The sequence below is a fragment of the Eubalaena glacialis genome, chromosome 10, assembly GCF_028564815.1.
Source record: "Eubalaena glacialis isolate mEubGla1 chromosome 10, mEubGla1.1.hap2.+ XY, whole genome shotgun sequence".
Lineage (NCBI taxonomy): Eukaryota > Metazoa > Chordata > Mammalia > Artiodactyla > Balaenidae > Eubalaena > Eubalaena glacialis.
In genome coordinates, this window is record NC_083725.1 from 91,766,498 (window position 1) to 91,789,830 (window position 23,333).

At 34.9% G+C, this 23,333-nt stretch overlaps 1 protein-coding gene across 4 annotated transcripts in view; it reads left to right on the forward strand.

The window, feature by feature from the left end:
* The window catches only part of METTL15 (methyltransferase 15, mitochondrial 12S rRNA N4-cytidine), a 203,453-nt gene extending 198,195 nt beyond the window's left edge, over window positions 1-5,258 (forward strand). For 3 of the 4 annotated variants that reach the window (XM_061203191.1, XM_061203192.1, XM_061203193.1), the window contains one exon: window positions 4,308-5,258. In XM_061203191.1, the coding sequence (XP_061059174.1) occupies window positions 4,308-4,753 (446 nt within the window). In that variant the 3' untranslated portion in view covers window positions 4,754-5,258. The remainder of the gene's footprint in view (window positions 1-4,307) is intronic. The other variant, XM_061203190.1, reaches the window with a different exon arrangement.
* The last annotated feature ends 18,075 nt before the right edge of the window (window positions 5,259-23,333 follow it).

Here is a 23,333-nt window from a genome sequence, read left to right on the forward strand (position 1 = left end):
AGGTGATTCTGATGTGCAGTCAAGGTTAAGAATGATAAGCTTCTCTATTAAGCAGGAGGGATATGAGTTAACATGAAATAGTTCCTGTTCACAAGGAGATCAGAGTCGAGTGAGTAAGACAGGCAAGCAAACTAGTAATCACAGTAGTGTGATAAGAGCTGTGTGAAGAGTAAGCACACCTCTTCCCACTTAGAACTAATATACGTTGGCCTGGTGTGAAGTAAATCTGTTGATGGACTATAAACCAGAAAAAGGAGATTTTCTCTCAGTACCAAACCAAATGACCCAAATTGTGATTGAGTCCATATTTTGTCTTACCTGCTCTCTGCCTTAATCAAATGAATTAGCCATACAAGACTTTGTGATTAAGCTCAGGAAATGGAAAAACAGAGAGACCAGTTTCTATTTCTGATAACAGGATATGGGACATGAGAAAGCAGTGAAGGATTGCAAAACAGCCCGCTCCTCAGAGTCAGGGAGCATGTATCACTAATATTTTTCTTCCTATGGCCTAAATCAGATTCCAGCTCATAGGTAGGCATTGGTTCTGGTATAGTTTTTGAATCTTTTTTTCCTGATGACCTGTAGGCAAATGTTCCTACCTAGTCTATGCATACCTAAGAGAACTCTGTGGCTGAGTTGCTCTCTGACCAGTGACTTTCACAAGGAAACACTTTTTTGCTACCTCAGAGGAACAGGACATTTACTGATTGTCTTTAAAGTTTCCAATTCAGACAAAGAATCTTGCTTAATTCTTGATAGCAGTATTGTCTTTTCTTATATTCTTGTCTGTTTGTAACAATGCCAGTTGATGTTTTGTTTTTACTACTTTAATTTTCATTACTATATGCTATTTTATATACTTTTGTTTCTTTATTTCATTTTACACAATCTGCATTGTCAACCTCTCTTCCCATAAATTACAGACACAAAAGTGCCAGTATAAAGGAAGGGAGGATATGTGCCTTTCATCCCCAGAGCAGCACCAAAAAGCTGCACGAAACACGTTGCCCATTGCAGGCCCTTGTCATCTCCCTAAAAATAGGACTTGAGGAGGCTGACAGGACCACACCTAGAAATCCTTCCCAAGAAATCCAGTGGACATAGTCCATATTAGAATTCCCTAAACAAAAGTAAGAAAGCCCCAGAAGGAAAGCTTCATGGAATGTAGTTATCCTTTTATCTTCAGGATCATCCATTCCTAAATATAAACAAAAGCTCTTATTTTCTTTCTCCATGATATGATATTGACAAGGCCTAATTAGACCTTATAAAGACAAGCTTATCTGGTCACAGTGGTGTTAATTTGTGAGCTCCAGATTCATAGATAGTGTGGATGTACTTAATGTGAACATGAATTATATAAACTTGACATTGCATAATATAAAATGTTAATAAAGTCTCACTTTATGTGAATACTTTGAAATAAAAACAGATTTCTTCAATTAAAAGAATCAGTCAGGAATCTCATAGTTTCATAACTAGCTGGCTGAATGAATTATAAACTATAATTATAGCAGAGGAAGGTGCCATTTTAGCTGGTAAACAGAAATGCCTACCATACTTTGTCATGTCAAATGAACCAATGCTGTTGTTTATATTAGAATTTCTGTGGGGATTTCAGACATTACTTTGTTATTTTAACATTTCCTATTTTTATTAGCTTTCAAAAACATTTAAAGATAATATCAAGGAAGTGTTCATTAAGCTCTCTGCTTTTCTATCATTTCATCAATTTACTTAACACATATCCAGGCATGGCTAATTCAGGGTGCTATGTTAAAAACCACATCCTCAAATATATATCTCTGAAATGTGACAAAATGCAAAGAAAGCTAAGCAGTTACCATGTTGAGCCATGGTTTTAATTTCTACAAAATATTAGAGATGATAAGAAAAACAATTTTTTAAACCTTAAAGCAAAAATATCCTACAGTATTTGTTGATCCATATGCTCCATGAATGTTTACCTCCTATTTTACATTAAAATCCATATACATTAAAATGTATTTTATATTACATTTCTCCTTTGAAAAAATTAGTGTTGAATTAGGCAAGGTTTGAATCACGTAAGGACTTCAGGAATGCAACCTTCTTGAAGCGTTCTTTAAATCCAAGCTCTAAATCGTGAATAGTTGCATGTTTGTTCAGATCCTTAGAATGTTTTGAAATACATTGCCCAGTGACCAAAACTCTTTCCCGGAAAATGGAGAAATTGAATAGCAAAGGGAAAGAAGTTGACCTCCCTCCTCAGCTTTGACTTTGGCATTTTGTTTCTGAGAGACCTGGTTGTTGGAAGATAAATTCCCTAATGTCTAACGTTTTCTAGCCTTTCAGCAAAGTAAATTTTGTAGAGGGAAGGGTGAACCTATAACACTGATTTGGTTAACGTCAGGCTGCCGGGTTCTCAGCTCTGTGGTACAGGTAAAATATTATTTCTCCCCTTCTCTGATCCAGTTTCCTAAGAAGATTAATCAGATGTGTCTTAATGTACTTTACTACCGGAGCTACAGATTACTAAATATGAACTGTTATTAAATTGTGAGATTCCCTTATATGTGCTGAATAAGAGAGGTTTGTCAGATATGTATTTTATGGTTTTAGTGTTTACTCTTAGGTCCATGATCCATTTTGAATTAATTTTTGTGTATGATGTGGAGTAAGGGTTGAAGTTCATTTCATTTTGTACAAATAATCACTTTCATTGAAAATCTGTTCTTTCTCCGTTGAATTAACTTGACATTTTGGTCAAAACATAATTGCCTATATAAATGTGGGTCATTTTTCTGAGACATGTAAGTTTTTGGAACTATGTTATTTGGTGCATATGCATTTGTAATTGTATCTTCCTGCTGTCTTGATCATTTTTCTCAATAGTAAATGTTTATTTTGGGGTCTAGTAGTTCTTCTTTTTAAAAGTTTATTTTGTCTAATGATAGTATAGTCTCTCTGGTTTTTTTTATGCTTAATCTCTACATGGTATACTTTTTCACAGCCTCCTGCTTACTTTTATTTGTGTTTTTATATTTAATGTGCATTTCTGTAGACAATGTATAATTAGGTCTTGCTAGTTTTCAGTCAGTCTCTACGTTTTTATTGGAGTGTTTAGTACCCTTACATTTAATGTGATTATTTTTATATTTGGATTTATTGTCTGACATTTTGCTATTTGTCTTCTCTTTGTCTCATTTTTATTTTCCTGTTCTTCTGCCTTCTTTTGTGTTAAACAATATTTTGTGGATTATTTTTATTCTGTATTCACTTATTAGCTTTATTTCTTTGCATTATTTTTTGTTATTGCTCTAGGGACCACAATATGCAACTTTAACTTCCAGTAAAATATAGGAACCTTGTACTAGTGTAGTTTCATTTACACACTCTCATCCTTTGTGCTGTTGCTGTCATATACAATACACATCTATATCTATATTATAAAACCAAGAATATTATGTTATAATTTTACTTAGAGTCTTGCCTTTTAAAGAAATTAAGAATGACAGAAAGACAGTCCTGTCTTTTAAGAAATTAAGAGAATTATTTCTTTTCTTCATATCATATCACTCATATTTTCATTACCCTCTCTCTATCCAAGTTATCACCTGATGTTATTTTATTTCAGCCTGAAGTATTTCGTTTTGCATTTCTTAAATTTAGAGCTGTTAGCAATGAATTTTCTCATTTTAAAATTTATTTGAAAATGTCTTTGAACCTTTAATTTTGAAGAATGGTTTTAAAATAGCTGTCTTGGAAGACAGGTTTTTTTTCCTCAACAATTTGAATGTTATTCCAGTATCTTATAGGCTCCATTATCCTAATGAGAGATTAGCTGTTAATCATATTTTTGTTCTCCTATGTAATATATTGTTTTTCTTTGTTGTATTCAAGATTTTTCTTATTATCTTCAGCTTGTAGTAGTTTGATCATGATGCATCTAGGTGCGGTTTTTTTTGTTTGTTCTATTTGAGGTCCATTGAATTTTTTGTAGCTGAGAGTTAATATTTTTCATCAAAGTTAGGAAGTTTTTCATTATTATTTCTTCAAATATTTGTTCACCCTTTTCTCTTTCTCTGCTCTTGTTTGACTCCATTTACCCTTAAGATTTCTGAAAGATGTTTCTGACAGAATAGTTTTAAACTTTGATGGAAGGCTCGGAAATAAAATGGAGAAGTATGGATGAAATGACACAGTTTTCTAAGGAAACTTAGTTCCTTAAATATACACACAACACAACCCAGTAAATTTACAGTGGAAAATATTAATGTTACCTATTTGTCCTCTTTTCCTGTTTTTACAAAATCTGTTTGTAGGTGCATTTCCTCCCTCTGCTACTTATGCACGAAAAGACTTGCTACAACGATCTACCCATATCGCTACCAAGACTTTCCAAGCTGTTCGCATATTTGTGAACAATGAGCTCAATGAACTTTACACAGGACTGAAGACAGCTCAGAAGTTTCTGAGACCTGGTGGTCGCCTTGTTGCCCTCTCCTTCCATTCACTGGAGGATCGCATCATCAAACGATTCCTGCTTGGGATAAGCATGACAGAAAGGTTTAACCTAAGTGCTAGACAGAGGGTGATACAAAAATCACAGTTGGGTTCAGATCATGAAAACATGGAAGGAGTCTCTATAGGAAGGGCCCCTTTAATGTGGAAAGTGATGCATAAGAAGGTACTTACTCCGGAAGATCAAGATGTACAAGATAACCCCAGAGGACGCTCAGCCAAGCTTAGAGCAGCTATCAAATTATGAGAAAGTTATCATCATCTGATTCTTCAAGTTCTTCCTCACGGTTTCTCGTGTAATATTCCTGAACAGCCGCATATAAGAAAGTGTGGGCTATATAGAGATATGTACTATATATGTGTGGAAATAAGGGGTATTTAGCATTTTTTTCTCAAAAAGAAAATGTAGGAAATATTAGCATGACACAGATAGCTCAATTCAAGATGCAGCAGTGTCTCAAAACTGGAAAAATTGTTTATCTTAGCATTATATTTGACTTTTGAAATGCAGTCCTTTCTCTAACCAGGAATTTTTTTTAAAAAGAAGAAGAAGGAGAAGAGAAGAATATGTGTATTTACTTAACTATGTAAATTCAAGCTGTCAAAAGAGAGATTATAATTATATCTGCATGCCCAAATTCTGAATTTAGATATTCAGATTTGCAACAGACTGTCTATAACTCAAATAATTAATAATGATCATAAAATGAATTTTAATTTTCCTACTTGGGAATAATTAATTACTACTATAGCTTTCTCAAATATAGGTACTATGAAAATTTAAAATATTCAAGTATTATTTTAAAAATGCATTATACTGATAAATTTCATTACTGAAATTACAATGTTCATTGTTTTAAAGGGATTTTTCAGTATGATATGTGCCATGTTTTCATATATTAGCAACTAAAAATGTAGAATTGCTCTAATAGCTGTCATAGAGAATGTTTCACAAAACTTACATTTAAAGTCAATTGTGTTTATTTTAATAATAGCCCAGAATGCTTTTGATAAATAAAAATCTCTCATCATTTGAATCCTGCAATTTTAAATTGGGCTATTCGAAATATTCAAAGTCTATTTGAAATGGAAAAGTATGTTATCTCTTCCAGATACTAAAATCAATGTAATGATTTTATTTACAAATAGTAACTGTAATTGTAAAATGTTTATTCAGGTGAAGTTCACGTGGCAGAGGATTCTTTAACAAATTAATGAAATTGATTCAGTATTCATACAACTTTTTATACATAAATATGCACTTCTAATTTATTCAGTTATGCAGCAAGTACTGAACTAGGCAAAGAAACAAAGGCGAGTAAAATACACATAGCCCATAGTATCAGTCCTGTGGAGTTTATAGTCTAGCCGAGAAGAGCAATGGTAGTTAAATAATCATAAATATTAGTATAAAATTGACAAAGCGGTAAGGGCTATAAAGAAGTAGTACAAGGTACCATAAGTACATCTAGTAGGGGTTTCATCTACTGAAGGAAACCAGGTCTGACAACATGGTGCTTGATTTGTGACTTGAAGGATGAATAAGAGGTAATTAGTAAAAGGATACATGGGCATGTTCATTAAAGGTGCATGTAAATGATTGTTTTCTTAAGTAGTTTCCCTTGAAGTCACATTTATACTATTAATTTGCTCAGTAAACTATTTATTCAAATACAGGAAAAATTCATCTTCTCAATTATGATTACAAACTCTAAGTTGGTGAATCCAATGAATAAAATATCAACATAACTATATGGGCAAAAGATAAGAATTAAATACTTGAATTTACCTCAGACTTACTTTGTCTACCTCTGTAATATTTAACTTTAGTTCCCAAGTTTGTTTACCACTTGTAATTTACAGACTTTATTCAGATCTGAACAATTCTGCAGTGAAATCAGAATTAGAAAATATTCTAGGGAACAGTATGCTCAAATTAGAAACAAATGAAAGTACCTAGCTTAATCTCCTCAGTCCTTCCTGAAGAATTTTGTGAGTTCTTCTTTGTATGTACGTCATATTTGTGAATGAGAATGATTCCCAAAGGTAAGTGCTCGTCTGAGTATCTGATCAGAATATAAAAGATCGCATCTAATATTCAACAATGATTCACCTATTTCATCAATCATTTTTGGATGCTATATAATACAGGAATCTTTTCATTAATGTTAAATGGAAATTGCCCTGGGTTGGATGGCATCCTTCCAAAATTCATGTCCTTTCCAAAACCTCATAATGTGACCTTATGTGGAAATATGGCTATTGCAGATGTAAGTAGTTAAGAGGAGGTCATACTGGAGCAGGGCAGGCCCTTAATCCAATATGTCTGTGTCATTATAAGAAGAGGAGAAGAGAGAGACACACAGAAGAATGCCACATGAAGGTAGAGGCAGAGATTGAAGTGATACATCTACAAGCCGAGGGACACCAAGAATTGCTGGCAACCATAAGAAGCTAGGAGAGAAGCATGGAATAGATTCTCCCTCATAGACTTTAGTAGGAACTAATAACTCTGCTGACACCTTGGTTTCAGACTTCCAACCTCCAGAACAGTGACAGAATAAATTTCTGCTATTTTATGCCAGCCAATCTGTGGTAATTTATTACGGCAGCCCTAAGGAACTAATACTCTGACCAAAAAAAAAAAAAAAAAAATCTTGAAAAATATACATGAGGAAAAAATCGTGCTTCAATAAACACAAAATTGGTTTCAAAGTGTTGTAGTGTAAAAATATATTAGCTTTTTTCTGTAATTAGGCTGTTTGCCACAATCATTCTTACCTGCCTCTTAGTCTTAGTTGTAAGATGCATAATAAAATACATGAATGAGTTTCAAATTGTTAACTCTGGAGAATGGCTTAGGGAAATTCATACAATACATGTAGAAAATAAAACAGATTATTGAAATGAATACATTTTAGTACATTTTATTGGAAAAGTACATTACTTTTCCAATAAAATATAAACTATATAATACAAGCAGTTGTTTTACATTTCAGAATCTTTGTATCGACTGCTCTCTACCAATCATTTTAATATAGCATCCATCCCATTGTGTAGGATATCAGTTCTTAACAGGTTTTAGTTCATTGCTTATTAAGAAATGAAATTTAATAACTGCACACAATTTTTAATTGATATCCCTATTTTGTATATTCATTTCGTTTTGATAATTATATGTTAGTTATGTAATCTTCCTTTTGAAATTTCTAGGGTAATTTTTAGGGAGTAATTTTGGGGCTATATCATATCTATATATTTTTTTCTATTTCATGTAATATGTGATATCTATATTTTTTTTCTATTTCATGTAATGTGTGATATATGGTTTGTGCTTAAATTCATTTATATTGAACTATTTATTATGTTACAACCAATAATTTATAAGAGAATACAGTATGTCTAAGTTATTTTTTTGAATTTTTGAATGTTATTTTTTTATACAGCAGGTTCTTATTAGTTATCCATTTTATACATATTAGTGTACATATGTCAATCCCAATCTCCCAGTTCATCACACCACCACCACCACCCCCCGCCGCTTTCCCCCCTTGGTGTCCATACGTTTCTTCTCTACATCTGTGTCTCAATTTCTGCCCTGCAAACCGGTTCATCTGTAACATTTTCCTAGGTTCCACATATATGTGTTAACATATGATATTTATTTTTCTCTTTCTGACTTACTCTGTATGACAGTCTGTAGGTCCATCCACATCTCTACAAATGACCCAATTTCGTTCCTTTTTATGGCTGAGTAATATTCCATTGTATATATTTACCACATCTTCTTTATCCATTCATCTGTCAATAGGCATTTAGGTTGCTTCCATGCCCTGGCTATTGTAAATAGTGCTGCAATGAACATTGGGGTGCATGTGTCTTTTTGAATTATTGTTTCCTCTGGGTATAAGCCCAGTAGTGGGATTGCTGGGTCATATGGTAATTCTATTTTTAATTTTTTAAGGAACCTCCATACTGTTCTCCATAGTGGCTGTATCAAATTACATTCCCACTAACAGTGCAAGGGGGGGGTCCCTTTTCTCCACACCCTCTCCAGCATTTATTGTTTGTAGATTTTCTGATGATGCCCATTCTAACTGCTGTGAGGTGATACCTCATTGTAGTTTTGATTTGCATTTCTCTAATAATTAGTGATGTTGAGCAGCTTTTCATGTGCTTCTTGGCCATCTGTATGTCTTCTTTGGAGAAATGTCTATTTAGGTCTTCTGCCCATTTTTGGATTGGGTTGTTTGTTTTTTTAATATTGAGCTGCATGAGCAGTTTATAAATTATGGAGATTAATCCTTTCTCCGTTGATTCATTTGCAAATATTTTCTCCCATTCTGAGGGTTCTCTTTTCGTATTGTTTGTATTTTCCTTTGCTTTGCAAAAGGTGTTAAGTTTCATTAGGTCCCATTTGTTTATTTTTGTTTTTATTCCCATTTCTCTAGGGGGTGGGGCAAAAAGGATCTTGATGTGATTTACGTCATAGGGTGTTCTGCCTATGTTTTCTCTAAGAGTTTTATAGTGTCCGGTCTTACATTTATGTCTCTAATCCATTTTGAGTGTATTTTTGTGTATGGTGTTAGGGAGTGTTCTAATTTCATTCTTTTACATGTAGCTGTCCAGTTTTCCCAGCACCACTTATTGAAGAAACTGTCTTTTCTCCATTGTATATCCTTGCCTCCTTTGTCATAGATTAGTTGACCATGGGTGCGTGGGTTTATCTCTGGGCTTTCTATCCTGTTCCATTGATCTATATTTCTGTTTTTGTGCCAGTACCATATTGTCTTGCTTGCTGTAGCTTTGTAGTATAGTCTGAAGTCAGGGAGTCTGATTTCTCCAGCTCCATTTTTTCCCCTCAAGACTCCTTTGGCTATACAGGGTCTTTTGTGTCTCCATACAAATTTTAAGATTTTTTGTTCTAGTTCTGTAAAAAATGCCATTGGTAATTTGATAGGGATTGCATTGAATCTGTAGATTGCTTTGGGTGGTATAGTCATTTTCACAGTATTGATTCTTCCAATCCAAGAACATGGTACATCTCTCCATCTGTTTATATCATCTTTAATTTCTTTCATCAGTGTCTTATAGTTTTCTGCATACAGGTCTTTTGTCTCCTTAGGTGGGTTTATTCCTCGGTATTTTATGCTTTTGGTTGCAATGGTAAATGGGAGTGTTCCCTGAATTTCTCTTTCAGATTTTTCATCATTAGTGTATAGGAATGCAAGAGATTTCTGTGCATTAATTTTGTATCCTGCAACTTTATCAAATTCATTGATTAGCTCTAGTAGTTTTCTGGTGGCATCTTTAGGATTCTCTATGTATAGTATCATGTCATCTGCAAACAGTGACAGTTTTACTTCTTCTTTTCCAATTTGTATTCCTTTTATTTCTTTTTCTTCTCTGACTGCCGTGGCTAGGGCTTCCAAAACTATGTTGAATAATAGTGGTGAGAGTGGACATCCTTGTCTTGTTCCTGATCTTAGAGGAAATGCTTTCAGTTTTTCACCATTCAGAGTGATGTTTGCTGTGGGCTTGTCATATATGGCCTTTATTATGTTGAGGTAGGTTCCCTCTATGCCCACTTTCTGGAGAGTTTTTATCATAAATCGGTGTTGAATTTTGTCAAAAGCTTTTTCTGCATCTATTGAGATGATCATATGGTTTTTATTCAGTTTGTTAGTATGGTGTATCACATTGATTGATTTGCTTATATTGAAGAATCCTTGCATCCCTCGGATAAATCCCACTTGATCATGGTGTATGATCCTTTTAATGTGTTGTTGGATTCTGTTTGCTAATATTTTGTTGAGGATTTTTGCATCTATATTCATCAGTGATATTGCTATGTAATTTTCTTTTTTTGTAGTATCTTTGTCTGGTTTTGGTATCAGGGTGATGGTGGCCTCATAGAATGAGTTTGGGAGTGTTCCTTCCTTTGCAATTTTTTGGAAGAGTTTGAGAAGGATGGGTGTTAGCTGTACTCTAAATGTTTGATAGAATTCACCTGTGAAGCCATCTGGTCCTGTATTTTTGTTTGTTGGAAGATTTTTAATCACAGTTTCAATTTCATTACTTACGATTGGTCTGTTCATATTTTCTATTTCTTCCTGGTTCAGTCTTGGAAGGTTATACCTTTTAAGAAATTGTCCATTTCTTCCAGGTTGTCCATTTTATTGGCATAGAGTTGCTTGTGGTAGTCTCTTAGGATGCTTTGTATTTCTGCAGTGTCTGTTGTAACTTCTGCTTTTTCATTTCTATTTTATTGATTTGAGTCCTCTCCCTCTTTTTCTTGATGAGTCTGGCTAATGGTTTATCAATTTGTTTATCTTCTCAAAGAACCAACTTTTAGCTTTATTGACCTTTGCTATTGTTTTCTTTGTTTTTATTTCATTTATTTCTGCTCTGATCTTTATGATTTCTTTCCTTCTGCTAACTTTGGGTTTTCTTTGTTCTTCTTTCTCTAGTTCCTTTAGGTGTAAGGCTAGATTGTTTTTTGAGATTTTTCTTGTTTCTTGAGATAGGCTTGTATTGCTATAAACTTCCGTCTTAGAACTGCTTTTTCTGTGTCCCGTAGGTTTTGGATGGTCGTGTTTTCATTGTCATTTGTCTCTAGGTATTTTTTTTATTTCCTTTTTGATTTCTTCAGTGATCTCTTGATTATTTAGTAAGGTATTGTTTAGCCTCCATGTGTTTGTGTTTGTTACATTTTTTTCCCTATAATTGATTTCCAATCTCATAGTGTTGTGGTCAGAAAAGATGCTTGATATGATTTCAATTTTCTTAAATTTACTGAGGCTTGATTTGTGACCCAAGATGTGATCTATCCTGAAGAATGTTCTGTGAGCACTTGAGAAGAAAGTGTAATCTGCTGTTTTTGGATGGAATGTTCTATAAATATCAGTTAAGTCTATCTGGTCTATTGTGTCATTTAAAGCTTGTGTTTCCTTATTTATTTTCATTTTGGATGATCTGTCCATTGGTGAAAGTTGGGTGTTAAAGTCCCCTACTATTATTGTGCTACTATTGATTTCCCCTTTTATGGTTGTTAGCATTTGCCTTATGTATTGAGGTGCTCCTATGTTGGGTGCATATGTATTTATAATTGTTACGTCTTCTTTTTGAATTGATCCCTTGATCATTATGTAGCGGCCCTCCTTGTCTCTTGTAACATTCTTTATTTTAAAGTCTATTTTATGTGATTTGAGTATTGCTACTCCAGCTTTCTTTTGATTTCCATTTGCATGGAATATCTTTTTTCCATCCCCTCACTTTCAGTCTGTGTGTGTCCCTAGGTGTGAAGTGGGTCTCTTGTAGATAGCATATGAATGGGTCTTGTTTTTGTATCCATTCAACAAGCCTGTGTCTTTTGGTTGGAGCATTTAATCCATTCACGTTTAAGGTAATTATCGATATGTATGTTCCTGTTACCATTTCTTAACTGTTTTGGGTTTGTTTTTGTAGGTCCTTTTCTCCTCTTGTGTTTCCCACTTAGAGAAGTTCCTTTAGCATTTGTTGTAGAGCTGGTTTGGTGGTGCTGAATTCTCTTAGCTTTTGCTTGTCTGTAAAGCTTTTGATTTCTCCATCCAGTCTGATTGAGATCCTTGCCGGGTTGAGTAATCTTGATTGTAGGTTCTTCCCTTTCATCACTTTAATTATGTCATGCCACTGCCTTCTGGCTTGTAGAGTTTCTGCTGAGAAATCAGCTGTTAACCTTAGGGGAGTTCCCTTGTATGTTATTTGTCGTTTTTCCGTTGCTGCTTTCAATAATTTTTATTTGTCTTTAATTTTTGCCAATTTGATTACTATGTGTCTTGGCGTGTTTCTCCTTTGGTTTATCCTGTATGGGACTCTCTGTGCTTCCTGGACTTGGGTGGCTATTTCCTTTCCCATATTAGGTAAGTTTTCGACTATAATCTCTTCAAATATTTTCTCAGGTCCTTTCTCTCTCTCTTCTCCTTCTGGGACCCCTATAATGCAAATGTTTTTGTGTTTAATGTTGTCCCAGAGGTCTCTTAGGCTGTCTTCCTTTCTTTTCATTCTTTTTTCTTTATTCTGTTCTGCAGCAATGAATTCCACCATTCTATCTTCCAGGTCACTTATCCGTTCTTCTGCCTCAGTTAGTCTGCTATTTATTCCCTCTAGTGTATTTTTCATTTCAGTTATTGTAGTGTTCATCTCTGTTTGTTTGTTCTTTAATTCTTCTAGGTCTTTGTTAAACATTTCTTGCATCTTCTCGATCTTTGCTTCCATTCTTTTTTCCGAGGTCCTGGATCATCTTCACTATCATTATTCTTAATTCTTTTTCTGGAAGGTTGCCTATCTCCACTTCATTTAGTTGTTTTTCTTGGGTTTTATCTCTTTCCTTCATCTGGTACATATCCCTCTGCCTTTTCATCTTGTCTATCGTTCTGTGAATGTGCTTTTTGTTTCACAGGCTGCAGGATTGTAGTTCTTCTTGCTTCTGCTGTCTGCCCTCTGGTGGATGAGGCTATCTAAGAGGCTTGTGCAAGTTTCCTGATGGGGGGGACTGGTGGTGGGTAGAGCTGGCTGTTGCTCTCATGGGCAGAACTCAGTAAAACTTGAATCCACTTGTCTGCTGATGGATGGGGCTGTGTTCCCTCCCTGTTGGTTGTTTGGCCTGAGGCAATCCAACACTGGAGCCTACACAGGCTCTTTGGTGGGGCTAATGGCAGACTCTGGGAGGGCTCATGCCAATGAGTACTTCCCAGAACTTCTGCTACCAGTGTCCTTGTTCTCACAGTGAGACACAGCCACCCCCAGCCTCTGCAGGAGACCCTCCAACACTAGCAGGTAGGTCTGGTTCAGTCTCCTATGCGGTCACTGCTCCTTCTCCTGGGTCCTGATGAGCACATTACTGTGTGTGCCCTCCAAAGTGGAGTCTCTGTGTCCCCCAGTCCTGTTGAAGTCCTGCAATCAAATCCCACTAGCCTTCAAAGTCTGATTCTCTAGGAATTCCTCCTCCCATTGCCGGACCCTCAGGTTGGGAAGCCTGACGTGGGGCTCAGAACCTTAACTCCAGTGGGTGGACTTCTGTGGTATAAGTGTTCTCCAGTTTGTGAGTTACCCACCCAGCAGTTATGGGATTTGATTTTATTGTGATTGCACCCCTCCTACCGTCTCATTGTGGCTTCTCCTTTGTCTTTGGATGTGGGGTATCTTTTTTGGTGAGTTCTAGTGTCTTCTTGTTGATGATTGTTCAGCAGTTATTTGTGATTCTGGTGCTCTTGCAAGAGGGAGTGAGAGCACGTCCTTCTACTCCACCATGTTGAACCAATCTCTCTAACTAGGTTTTTGAGGTTAACTAAAATCTCTTAAAATTCTCTTGCAAATAGTTGAAAATCGTATTTTCTTTAGTCTTTGTAGAGTATTACATATCTTCAGAGGTTTATAAAATTCTTTATTCTAATTTCTGTTTTTAAATGAGAAGCAGAGATGGTAATGAATTTATACTGTAGAATTTTTTTTAATAGTTTAATTTCATTTGAAATCTGATTCAAAAAGTATGAGACAATTCTTAATGGAAAATTAAAAATGTACAACAGATACAAAATTTATAGCAGCACTTTCATTTGGTTAAAGAAGATAAATACTTGGATATATTCATTCAATAAGTATAGATTAAAGCCTGACCATTTAGGAAGAAATCAAAAACACCTCTCTCAATTCTTTCCTTCTTTTTATACTCCTTCCCTTTCCCTCTCTCTGTTTACATGTGAATTTCTTATGCCATTGGAGATGACATTCATTTATATTTCACATTTACTCTAGAAAAAGAAATATTATGCAATATTAGCATGTACTCTCACAAACTAAGCCCTACATGTTAGATTCTTAGTAATGGGTAAGGATTAACTAAAAATTGCTTCTGGTTAAAATCTGTAATTTTTATTTTAATGTATCTATTTTTCTATTGCATTTTTTTTGAGTGCTGCAGTATTCTGATAGATTTTTTGTGTCTAAACAACATTCCATAATAGAAAGAGATAAGTATTAAAATGTAAAGGGAATTCTGTGAGGTTCTTGACAAATATAAATTTAATGACAGAAATCCTGATTAGAGATAAATTTTTCTCAGAACCACAATGTCATATGTTCAATGTGGAATAAAGTATGGTTTGTAAAACTCAGCATGATATTCTAAAGAAGCTAGATTGTATAACAAGCATAACTATTTTTATATTATTTTCTCAAATTTCATCTGTTTATAGCTACTATTCCCAACTAATATTTGGTAACACACAGCATGATCTGCAGGAATACTAAGAGATAGTTTAAATATAAATTTTTTTTTGTCTTGTTGCAGCCTAAATTTTCAAAAGCATTAAAACTTCAATAGAATTAATTAATGCAAGATGCCGTAATGATATTTCATAATACTTATCATTTAGATGGACCTTAAAATTCTTCACAGAGGTTTTGGCCACCTCACTCTCTTCTCACATAATTTACCAAGATTGTTCGACATCAAAGTAAAGAAATATAATGTAATGCTCTGTTATGCAAAGTAGAAGTTTGCCTTTTTGGTAATGTAACATCTCCTTAGGCAATTCTTTACCTTAAATACAGGGTATTTAAGTACAAATTCTCTGCCATTAGCATATGCCCTATTAAATATATCACTGCCCAGATGTTAGAATACGAAGCTGTAATCAAACAAGAGGACATGCTCCATTTCTGATTCTTGAGTAATAGCTTCTGTTCATTAAACTCTATCTTTATGCTTGGCCAGTAATACTTGTCTGCCGTGCACAAGGTGAGGATCTGTATTGTTAAACAATCAAATGGTATGATTCCTCATTATTTCACGTGGAAGAGCGTTATCATCCAACTCTTATAAGTGCTAAATTGAGGAGAAGGCTGTATAGCCTTGTAAATAAAACCATTGGCTTTGGAGTCAGAAAAAGGAGCTTGAATTCCAGGTTTGAATATATTAGCTGAATAGCTCTTTAGTATCCTGAATCCTCATTTATTTCACTTCAAAATGAGGACAGTATTGGTACTTTCTCATCAGGTTACTATGAATCAAATAGAAAATACTCAGTAAATATTTATGAGTTAACTGAAAGTCATAATTACCAAAATGTAACTCACATTTCTGGACACCATGGTTAAGGAGGTATGTACTTTTTTCCTGGTAGTTTTAAGTGCAGCCTCTGCATCACTAGCAGTAGTTGATTGGGTTTATAGTCGGTTTATTATTTGGGAATTTTATTCCTATTTGTTATTTATTTAACACCCCCAGTGTTTGCTATACCTTGACAAGGCCTATAAAACACACAGTCATTGCCCTTGTGGAGTTTCCATTTATAAGAAAACAAACTGGGAAGAAAAGAACCAGTTGCTCAAGTTATTTGACATTAATTTAGGTCAGAGAATGTTATTTGTCCTACACTTCCATATCAGTAAGTGTCCAACCTAAGTGGTCCTTGTAGTAAGATTCTCCAAAATACATTTTGAGGAGGGAAAATGAGTATTTTATGATATATGAGATGGAAGATTTCTAAAGGAGTATTTAAAAAGTTTCCTATTTCTGCACTCTAAAGTCAATGCAGAGAGACAAGGACCAATAAAGTGTGTATGTTGCAGGTGTTAAGGGGAAAATAACCTGAAAGGTAAATAGACAGTTCACACTTAGAATGAGCTGATGATCTTCTCTTACAGCACCACCGAAACATATATTATTAGAACTGGATCTATGTAATTCCCACCCACTTACCTTTGTCTCAGAATTTATAAATCTCTTCCTTTATCTCCATTTTGTACTCCTGTTTCTCATCAGAGAGCTTATCCTGGCTCCTTTTCTTTCTGTCTTCTCTAGGACTTAGTTCAGTCAATTTTCTTGCCTTCTTCAGTCTTTAATCCATTCTCCACTGGTATCTTTCCTGCAATCTACAAACATATTCAAAAGTGAACCATGCTAAAAGCAAATCATAATGACTAAAATCTCTCCTTGACTCTGTTTTCCTTACCAAAATACCCCCCATCCTTCTGCTTTCTTTCATATCTTGACCTCCTAAAGAAAGTCTCCACTACCTCCAACTCTTCATCTATATTTCACTTATCCAATTCCAGTATACTCTCTATAGAAACTATTCTCTTAAGTATTAATGGTGACCTCTTAATTACCAGACCCTGTATCCTAATCTCCCTCTTCACTTTCTTGATCTCTTCAGCATTTGATAATGTTAATCTATCCTTCCATTAAAAATCTGTTCTCCATTGCATTCTCCAAAATCACTCCTGTAGCTTTTTCTCTCTAACTCTGATTCCTTGACTAAATCCTCTTCCTCTGTCCCGTAAAGCCAGACCATGTCTCCTGTGAGTTGTTCACAAGGTATAGGTAGTCCTAGGGATGTGCATTTAGTGAAGGCAGTACTGTGAAAATTACTCCATGATCATCCATGGAGTAGATGAGAGATGAGTATCCTGCCAAGATAACAGACAGTGGAAATAACAGAGATTGGAGTCTTCCTGGAAGTTAAAATTGACATCAAATTAAGTAAGGTGTGTCCTGGACTTCCCTGGTGATGCAGTAGTTAAGAATCTGCCTGGCAATGCAGGGGACACGGGTTCAAGCCCTGACCCGGGAAGGTCCCACATGCCGCTGAGCAACTAAGCCCATGCACCACAACTACTGAGCTTGCGCTCTAGAGCCTGTGAGCCACAACTACTGAGCCTGCGTGTGCCACAACTACTGAAGCCCGTGCACCTAGAGCCCATGCTCTGCAGCAAGAGAAGCCACCGCAATGAGAAGCCCGCGCACCACAATGAAGAGTAACCCCTGCTCGCCGCAACTAGAGAAAGTCTGTGTGCAGCAACGAAGACCCTACACAGCCAAAAATAAATAAATTAAATAAATAAATTTTTTTTAAAAAGTAAGGTGTGTACTAATAACCAGGACTTCAGCTTTGGTAATGGCAAACAATAATTTGGACCAACCATCCCACTCAGAACAACTAGAAAACCTAGACAAGATTTTTTTAATAAGAATTCTCTTTGAAAGCACCAGAGGGTTAATAAGGCAGTGAAAAATATCCAGGAGAAGAAGGAAACCCAAAGAGATTAGCCCAGCATTTGTAGCCGCCAGTTGCCAATTCCAGAAGTGGCAGCTGAGAAACTAAACAGAACTTCTGATGACAGTCTTTAGGGAGTACAGGTGAACTCAAAGCCAACTGGACCTTGAAGGAACTGAAGTTCAGTTTCAAATCATCTTAGTCCTTGAATTGGATTAAATTGATCCTGGATGCTAGAGTCCCTAAATGCCTCATAAAAGCAATTTTAAATACTCTTTGGGGAAAAACAAATTCTTACACACAAATCATTTCAGTAATATTTCATATTTAGTGTCCATCACTAAATCAGAAATTAGTCAGTCATGAAGAGACAAAGCATGATTTTTAGAAGAGAGAAAAATCCAGGTAATAAAACACACTAGGGCAGGGGGGTATTCAGACAAATGCTATAAATATGTTCAAGGAAAATAAACTGGAAACTATAAAGAATAAAACAAAAATTATAGAACTGAAAAATATAGTACCCAAGCTTATGAACTCAGTGGACTGGTTTATGAGCAGATTATACACAGCTAAAGATAAATAGTGAGCTAAAAGTTATTTCAGAAGGAAATATCCAGAATAAAGCATGGAGACAAAAAGAAAAAAAAAAAAAAAGAGTACAAGAGGCATTGGAGTTACAATGAGAAGTCTAATTCATGTGTAATTAGAATCCCAAAAGGAGAAAAGAGAAATAAAATAGAACAGAAGCCACATTTGGATAGAGAATGGCTGAGAATGTCCCCAAACTGATGAAAGACATCAAGTTACAGTTTCAAGGACCCCCAAAACTTCCTCAGAACAGCATCTTAAAACCCACTGGAAGCCAAAATCATAGGCAATGGACATTCTCAGGGAATATGGCTCACATGAGCTTTTGAGGGGAGGGGGTACTGATGGAATCCAGCAAACCAAAATACAAAACAAAATATCAGTTAAGGGAGAAGTTTGATAAAATGTACTAGGATAAGCTTCGAATGCATGTAAATACAGAACTAAGAGTAAACAACCATGGTAATTATTGCTATGGAACAGAATGCAAACATAAGTCTTGAGAATGTAAAATTAACAGAACTCACCAAAGGTATGAGTTTAATAGGTCTGTTTCATTGATGTGTGTTTCAGTTTTGGTGCCAGTACCATGCTGTTTTTATTACTGTAGCTTTGTAGTATAGTCTGAAGTTAGGGAGTGTGATACCTCCAGCTTTGTTCTTTTTTCTCAAGATTGCTTTGGTAATTCAGGGTCTTTTGTGGTTCCATATAAATGTTAGGATTATTTGTTCTAGTTCTATGAAAAATGTCATGGGTATTTTGATAGAGATTGCATTAAATCTGTAGATTGCTTTGGGTACTGTGGACACTTTAACAATATTAATTCTTCCAATCCATTTCTTTCTATCGTTTTCAAATTGCTTCATCTCAACATCACTAATCATCAGAAAAATGCATATCAAAACCAGAATGAGATATCACCTCACACCTGTCAGAGTGGCTATCATAAAAAAGACCACAAATAACAAATGTTGGCAAGGATGTGAAAAAAAGGGAAGGTTTATACACTGTTAGTGGAAATGTAAATTGGTGCAGCCACTGTGAAAAACGGTATGGAGTTTTCTCAAAAAACTAAAAGTAAAACTGCCACATGATCCAACAATGTTACTGCTGGTATATATCTGAAAAAATGAAAACAACAATTCGAAAAAATATATGCACCCCAATGTTCATGGCAGCATTATTTACAATAGCCAAGATGTGGACACAACCTAAGTGTCTACCAACAGAAGAATGGATAAAGAGGATGTGAGGTGGATATATAGATATGTGTGTGTGTGTGTATATATATATATATATCACACATGGAATATTACTCAACCATGAAAAAGAATGAAATTCTGCCATTTGCAAAAGTGTGGTTGGACCTAGAGAGTACTATGCTTAGTGAAATATCAGATAAAGACAAATACTATATGTTATCACTTATATGTGGAATCTTAAAAATAAATATGTATATATCAAAACAGATGCACAAATATGGAGAACACACTAGTGATTATCAGTAGGGAGAGGAAATGAGGGAGGAGCAGGATAGGGGTATGGGGTTAAGAGATACAAACTACTATGTATAAAATAGATGAGCAACAAGGGTATATTGTACAGCACAGGGAAGTATAGCCATTATTTTTAATAACTTTAAATGAAGTATCTATAAAAATATTGAATCACTATGTTGTATACCTGAAACTAATATAATATTGTAAATCAACTATACTTCAAATAAGTAAATAATAAAAATGAAAGAAAATGTACTACTGAAGGGGACTATTCAACTCATGGAACTTTCACTCAAACGATAGTAAACATCTTACATTTCTGCACAGTGCTGATATGGTAAGAAAAAAAGAATATGTCCTCTTCTTGGATTTACATATATTGTTTATGATTTTGCTTTTCTCTTTTTAATGGCACCATACCTACTTCTTCTGAATCTATATAGTTTTCACACAGAAACCTCTTTGATGATGATGAAAACCATGTTTAAGAGCCAGCCAGATGACTTTCCCATTTTCTGTTATGTTCATACATATATGATTTTCATGGGGTAGGGAGGGGTTAAGGAGAAGGGGAAAAAACCAACTATCATGAATGTTGAACCTGTCTAGTTATTCTAGAATCTATCATTGTTCCTTTGAAGAAATTCAACATTTGCCTTACAACCAGAGAATAAACATCAGCTGCTAGAAAAAGCTATTGAATTTCAAAATCCCTTTGAAATGTCACGTTAACCTGTTTAACTTTCAGTCAGTTCTTTAAAGCACCAAACATTTCCTGATGACTCCCAGATCCAAGACTGCTTATATTTCTCTAACTTAAAAGTTTGTTTCCTTCACTTGCAAACGAACTGTGGTGAATGAATCAGCGCTGTTTAGACCTGGGAGAAGTGTATCACAGCTGCAATCTGTGTGCAGTCGTTCTGCAGGTTAGTTCAATTTGTGAACATTGAACAGGGTCAAATGTAAAATCTGGTCATTTGACTAAAACTACATGGCTCTAGCCTTTTATTTAGCTCTCCATTAAATTTTAATCTTTAAAGCTGTATTTGTTTCACTTATTATCTTTTATTCTGAGATATGTAGAAATCAGACAACCATTAATTTATTATTTGACTCAGCAACATCTATTGAGTGTCTGTTTGCTAGGTGCTGGGGGTAAAAGTGAAAAGAAATGGTGTGCCCCTTGTTCTTGAAGAACCACATTATGGTATAAACTGAGACAGTTATGTAAGTTCTGAAAAGTTAGAATATAACAGGCTAAATACTATAATAGAGGTTAAAATTCTATAAGAGCACAAAGGAATGAATAAATGAATGAAGTTTTCTTCTTCCAGGCAGAACTGGATTTATAGTCAGCCCTTCATATCTGTGGGTTCTGTATCTGTATAGTCAACCCACCTTGGGTCGAAAATATTTGGGAAAAAAATAACCAGAAAGTTGTAAAAAGCAAAATTTGTATTTGCCTCATTCAGGAAACTATTTACATAGTATTCACACTGTATTAGGTATTATAAGTAATCTAGAGATTATTTAGAGTATACAAGAGGATGTACAAATACTATGCCATTTTGTATAAGGAATTTGAGCATCCATAGATTTTGGTATCCGTGGGGGTCCTGGAACAAATCACCCATAGATACCAAGGAATGTATAACTGATCGTTTTAGTGTGAGAGCAATAGGAATTGTGTGCTGAATCATCAATAGCTTTGTTTCCTGGGACATAATATCAGGTGGCCTTTCCTTGTAATGTCATTAATAGTCCTCCTGCCTTACACTAATTGCTGGTTATACTTGTTCTTTGAACTTTATGAACTTTGATTTCCATGACCTGTGCATGCACATTATTGAGAAGACTAATATTCTTAGACATGGATGGCCACCTAACAGTGATTGTGGTATAACCTATCTGAATGAGCCATTTCATCCTAGAATTAGAATTCTTAATATTTTTGAAGCCATTGTCTCTTTTGAGAATCTAATTAAAATTAGAGTCTCTCTATATGAAAAAGCACATATACATTAATTTTGTATAATATCAAGGGGTTTATAAAACACCCTCATGTCTATGATGGGCTCCAGTTCAATGACTTTTGCACTAGAGAAACATCTCGATTCAAGCCATATTTCCCAAATCTGACCCTGTGACAGTCAAAGGATAAATGTTGACAATTTCTACCTATTAAACTCATTTGGCTCATTCATTCCTGATGCTTCAAGTTTCCTACTTTGCTTTAGAGGATCCTAATCTTGGCATCAACCAACCCGGGCAGTGTCCCAGTAAGGCTAATCTGGGCTCCTGTAGGAGTTTTGTGCTAGACACAAGGAATAGAAGGGATGAAATGATTTCTGAGGGTCTGAGTAGATCAAATACTCCAGACTAGTGCTGTCCGTTAGAAATATAATGCAAGCCAACAATTTGAGCCACGCTGTAATTTTAAATTTTGAGAAGCCACATTGAGAAAAGTAAAAGAGAATAATTGAAATTAATTTTAATAGTATAATCTAGTTAAACTAATATATCCAATATATTTTAACATATAATCAATATAAAAATAAGATAGTTTACATTCCTTTTTTTTATACTAAGTCCTTAAAATCCGGTATGTGTTTTACAGCACATCTCAATTTGGACTAGCTACATTTCAAGAATTATAGGTTCTTGAAATCTATAGGTGTCTAGTAGCTACCATATTGGACAGCACAGTTTTAAATCTGGAATAAATGTCAATTTTTCTGTATATCTGGCTTTGTTATATCAGTGATCAGCTTTTCACCTTTCAAAAAACCCTCTCCCCCATAATATCTATCTGGTAATAAATGAATAAACAGTTCCTTCTATTGTACTGCATCACACATGGAGGAGGATATAAGCCATACCCCCTGAAGTCATGCAGTGCAGTGACCCTGACAATGAAGAAGCTACATCTTTTCATTCCTCTTCTGTAATGGGCCAGTGGATTTGGTGCAGCTACAAAACAGCCTTAAAAATAAAATAACCAAAACAGATCTTTGTACCCACATCCAAAATCAAGCAAATTCATTCTAACATCCTCTCTAAAACTTGCTTCAGCCTGACTCTACCAGGGTTGTCGTTCAGATCAGCATTAAAAGTTGAGTGTGAATTCTAGGTAAATCGGTGCATTCCTGATGAGGAGCAAGCAAGTAACCACAGCATATATGAAACCAGGAATGGTGCTTATAACGAAAGATATTTAACGTTAATGATTATTCTTTTAAAGGGGGATGGGGATTCTTCTCTCCCCATCCCCTTCACCACACAAAAAAATATTGCTATCTTATTCAGGTATTATAGAGCATTTACCTGAATAGTCTTGAAGACTAAATGCCAAAACTGCAATTCATATGCAGCAGCTATTTTACAGAGACATCTTTAGCATGATTCCTCAGTTAAACTACTTCTTATATGCATTTCATTTTTAGAATAACAATTTTCTTGCCATCAAATGGAAAAAATTCCCCCAAATTTTTCCAGGCACCATTTTTTTTTTTAATCCAATGAAGTGCTCTGTTGTGTTTTTATTTTTTATTTTTTATTTATTTATTTATTTTTAATAAATAAATTTATTAAAAAAAGGAAATTATTTTTCTAGACTCCTTTTACCCGGTTTGGAGTCCCCTCGTTCTTTATCAAGTGCCTAAAAAGTTCTCTAAATTGCATAAGTAACAACTTTAAA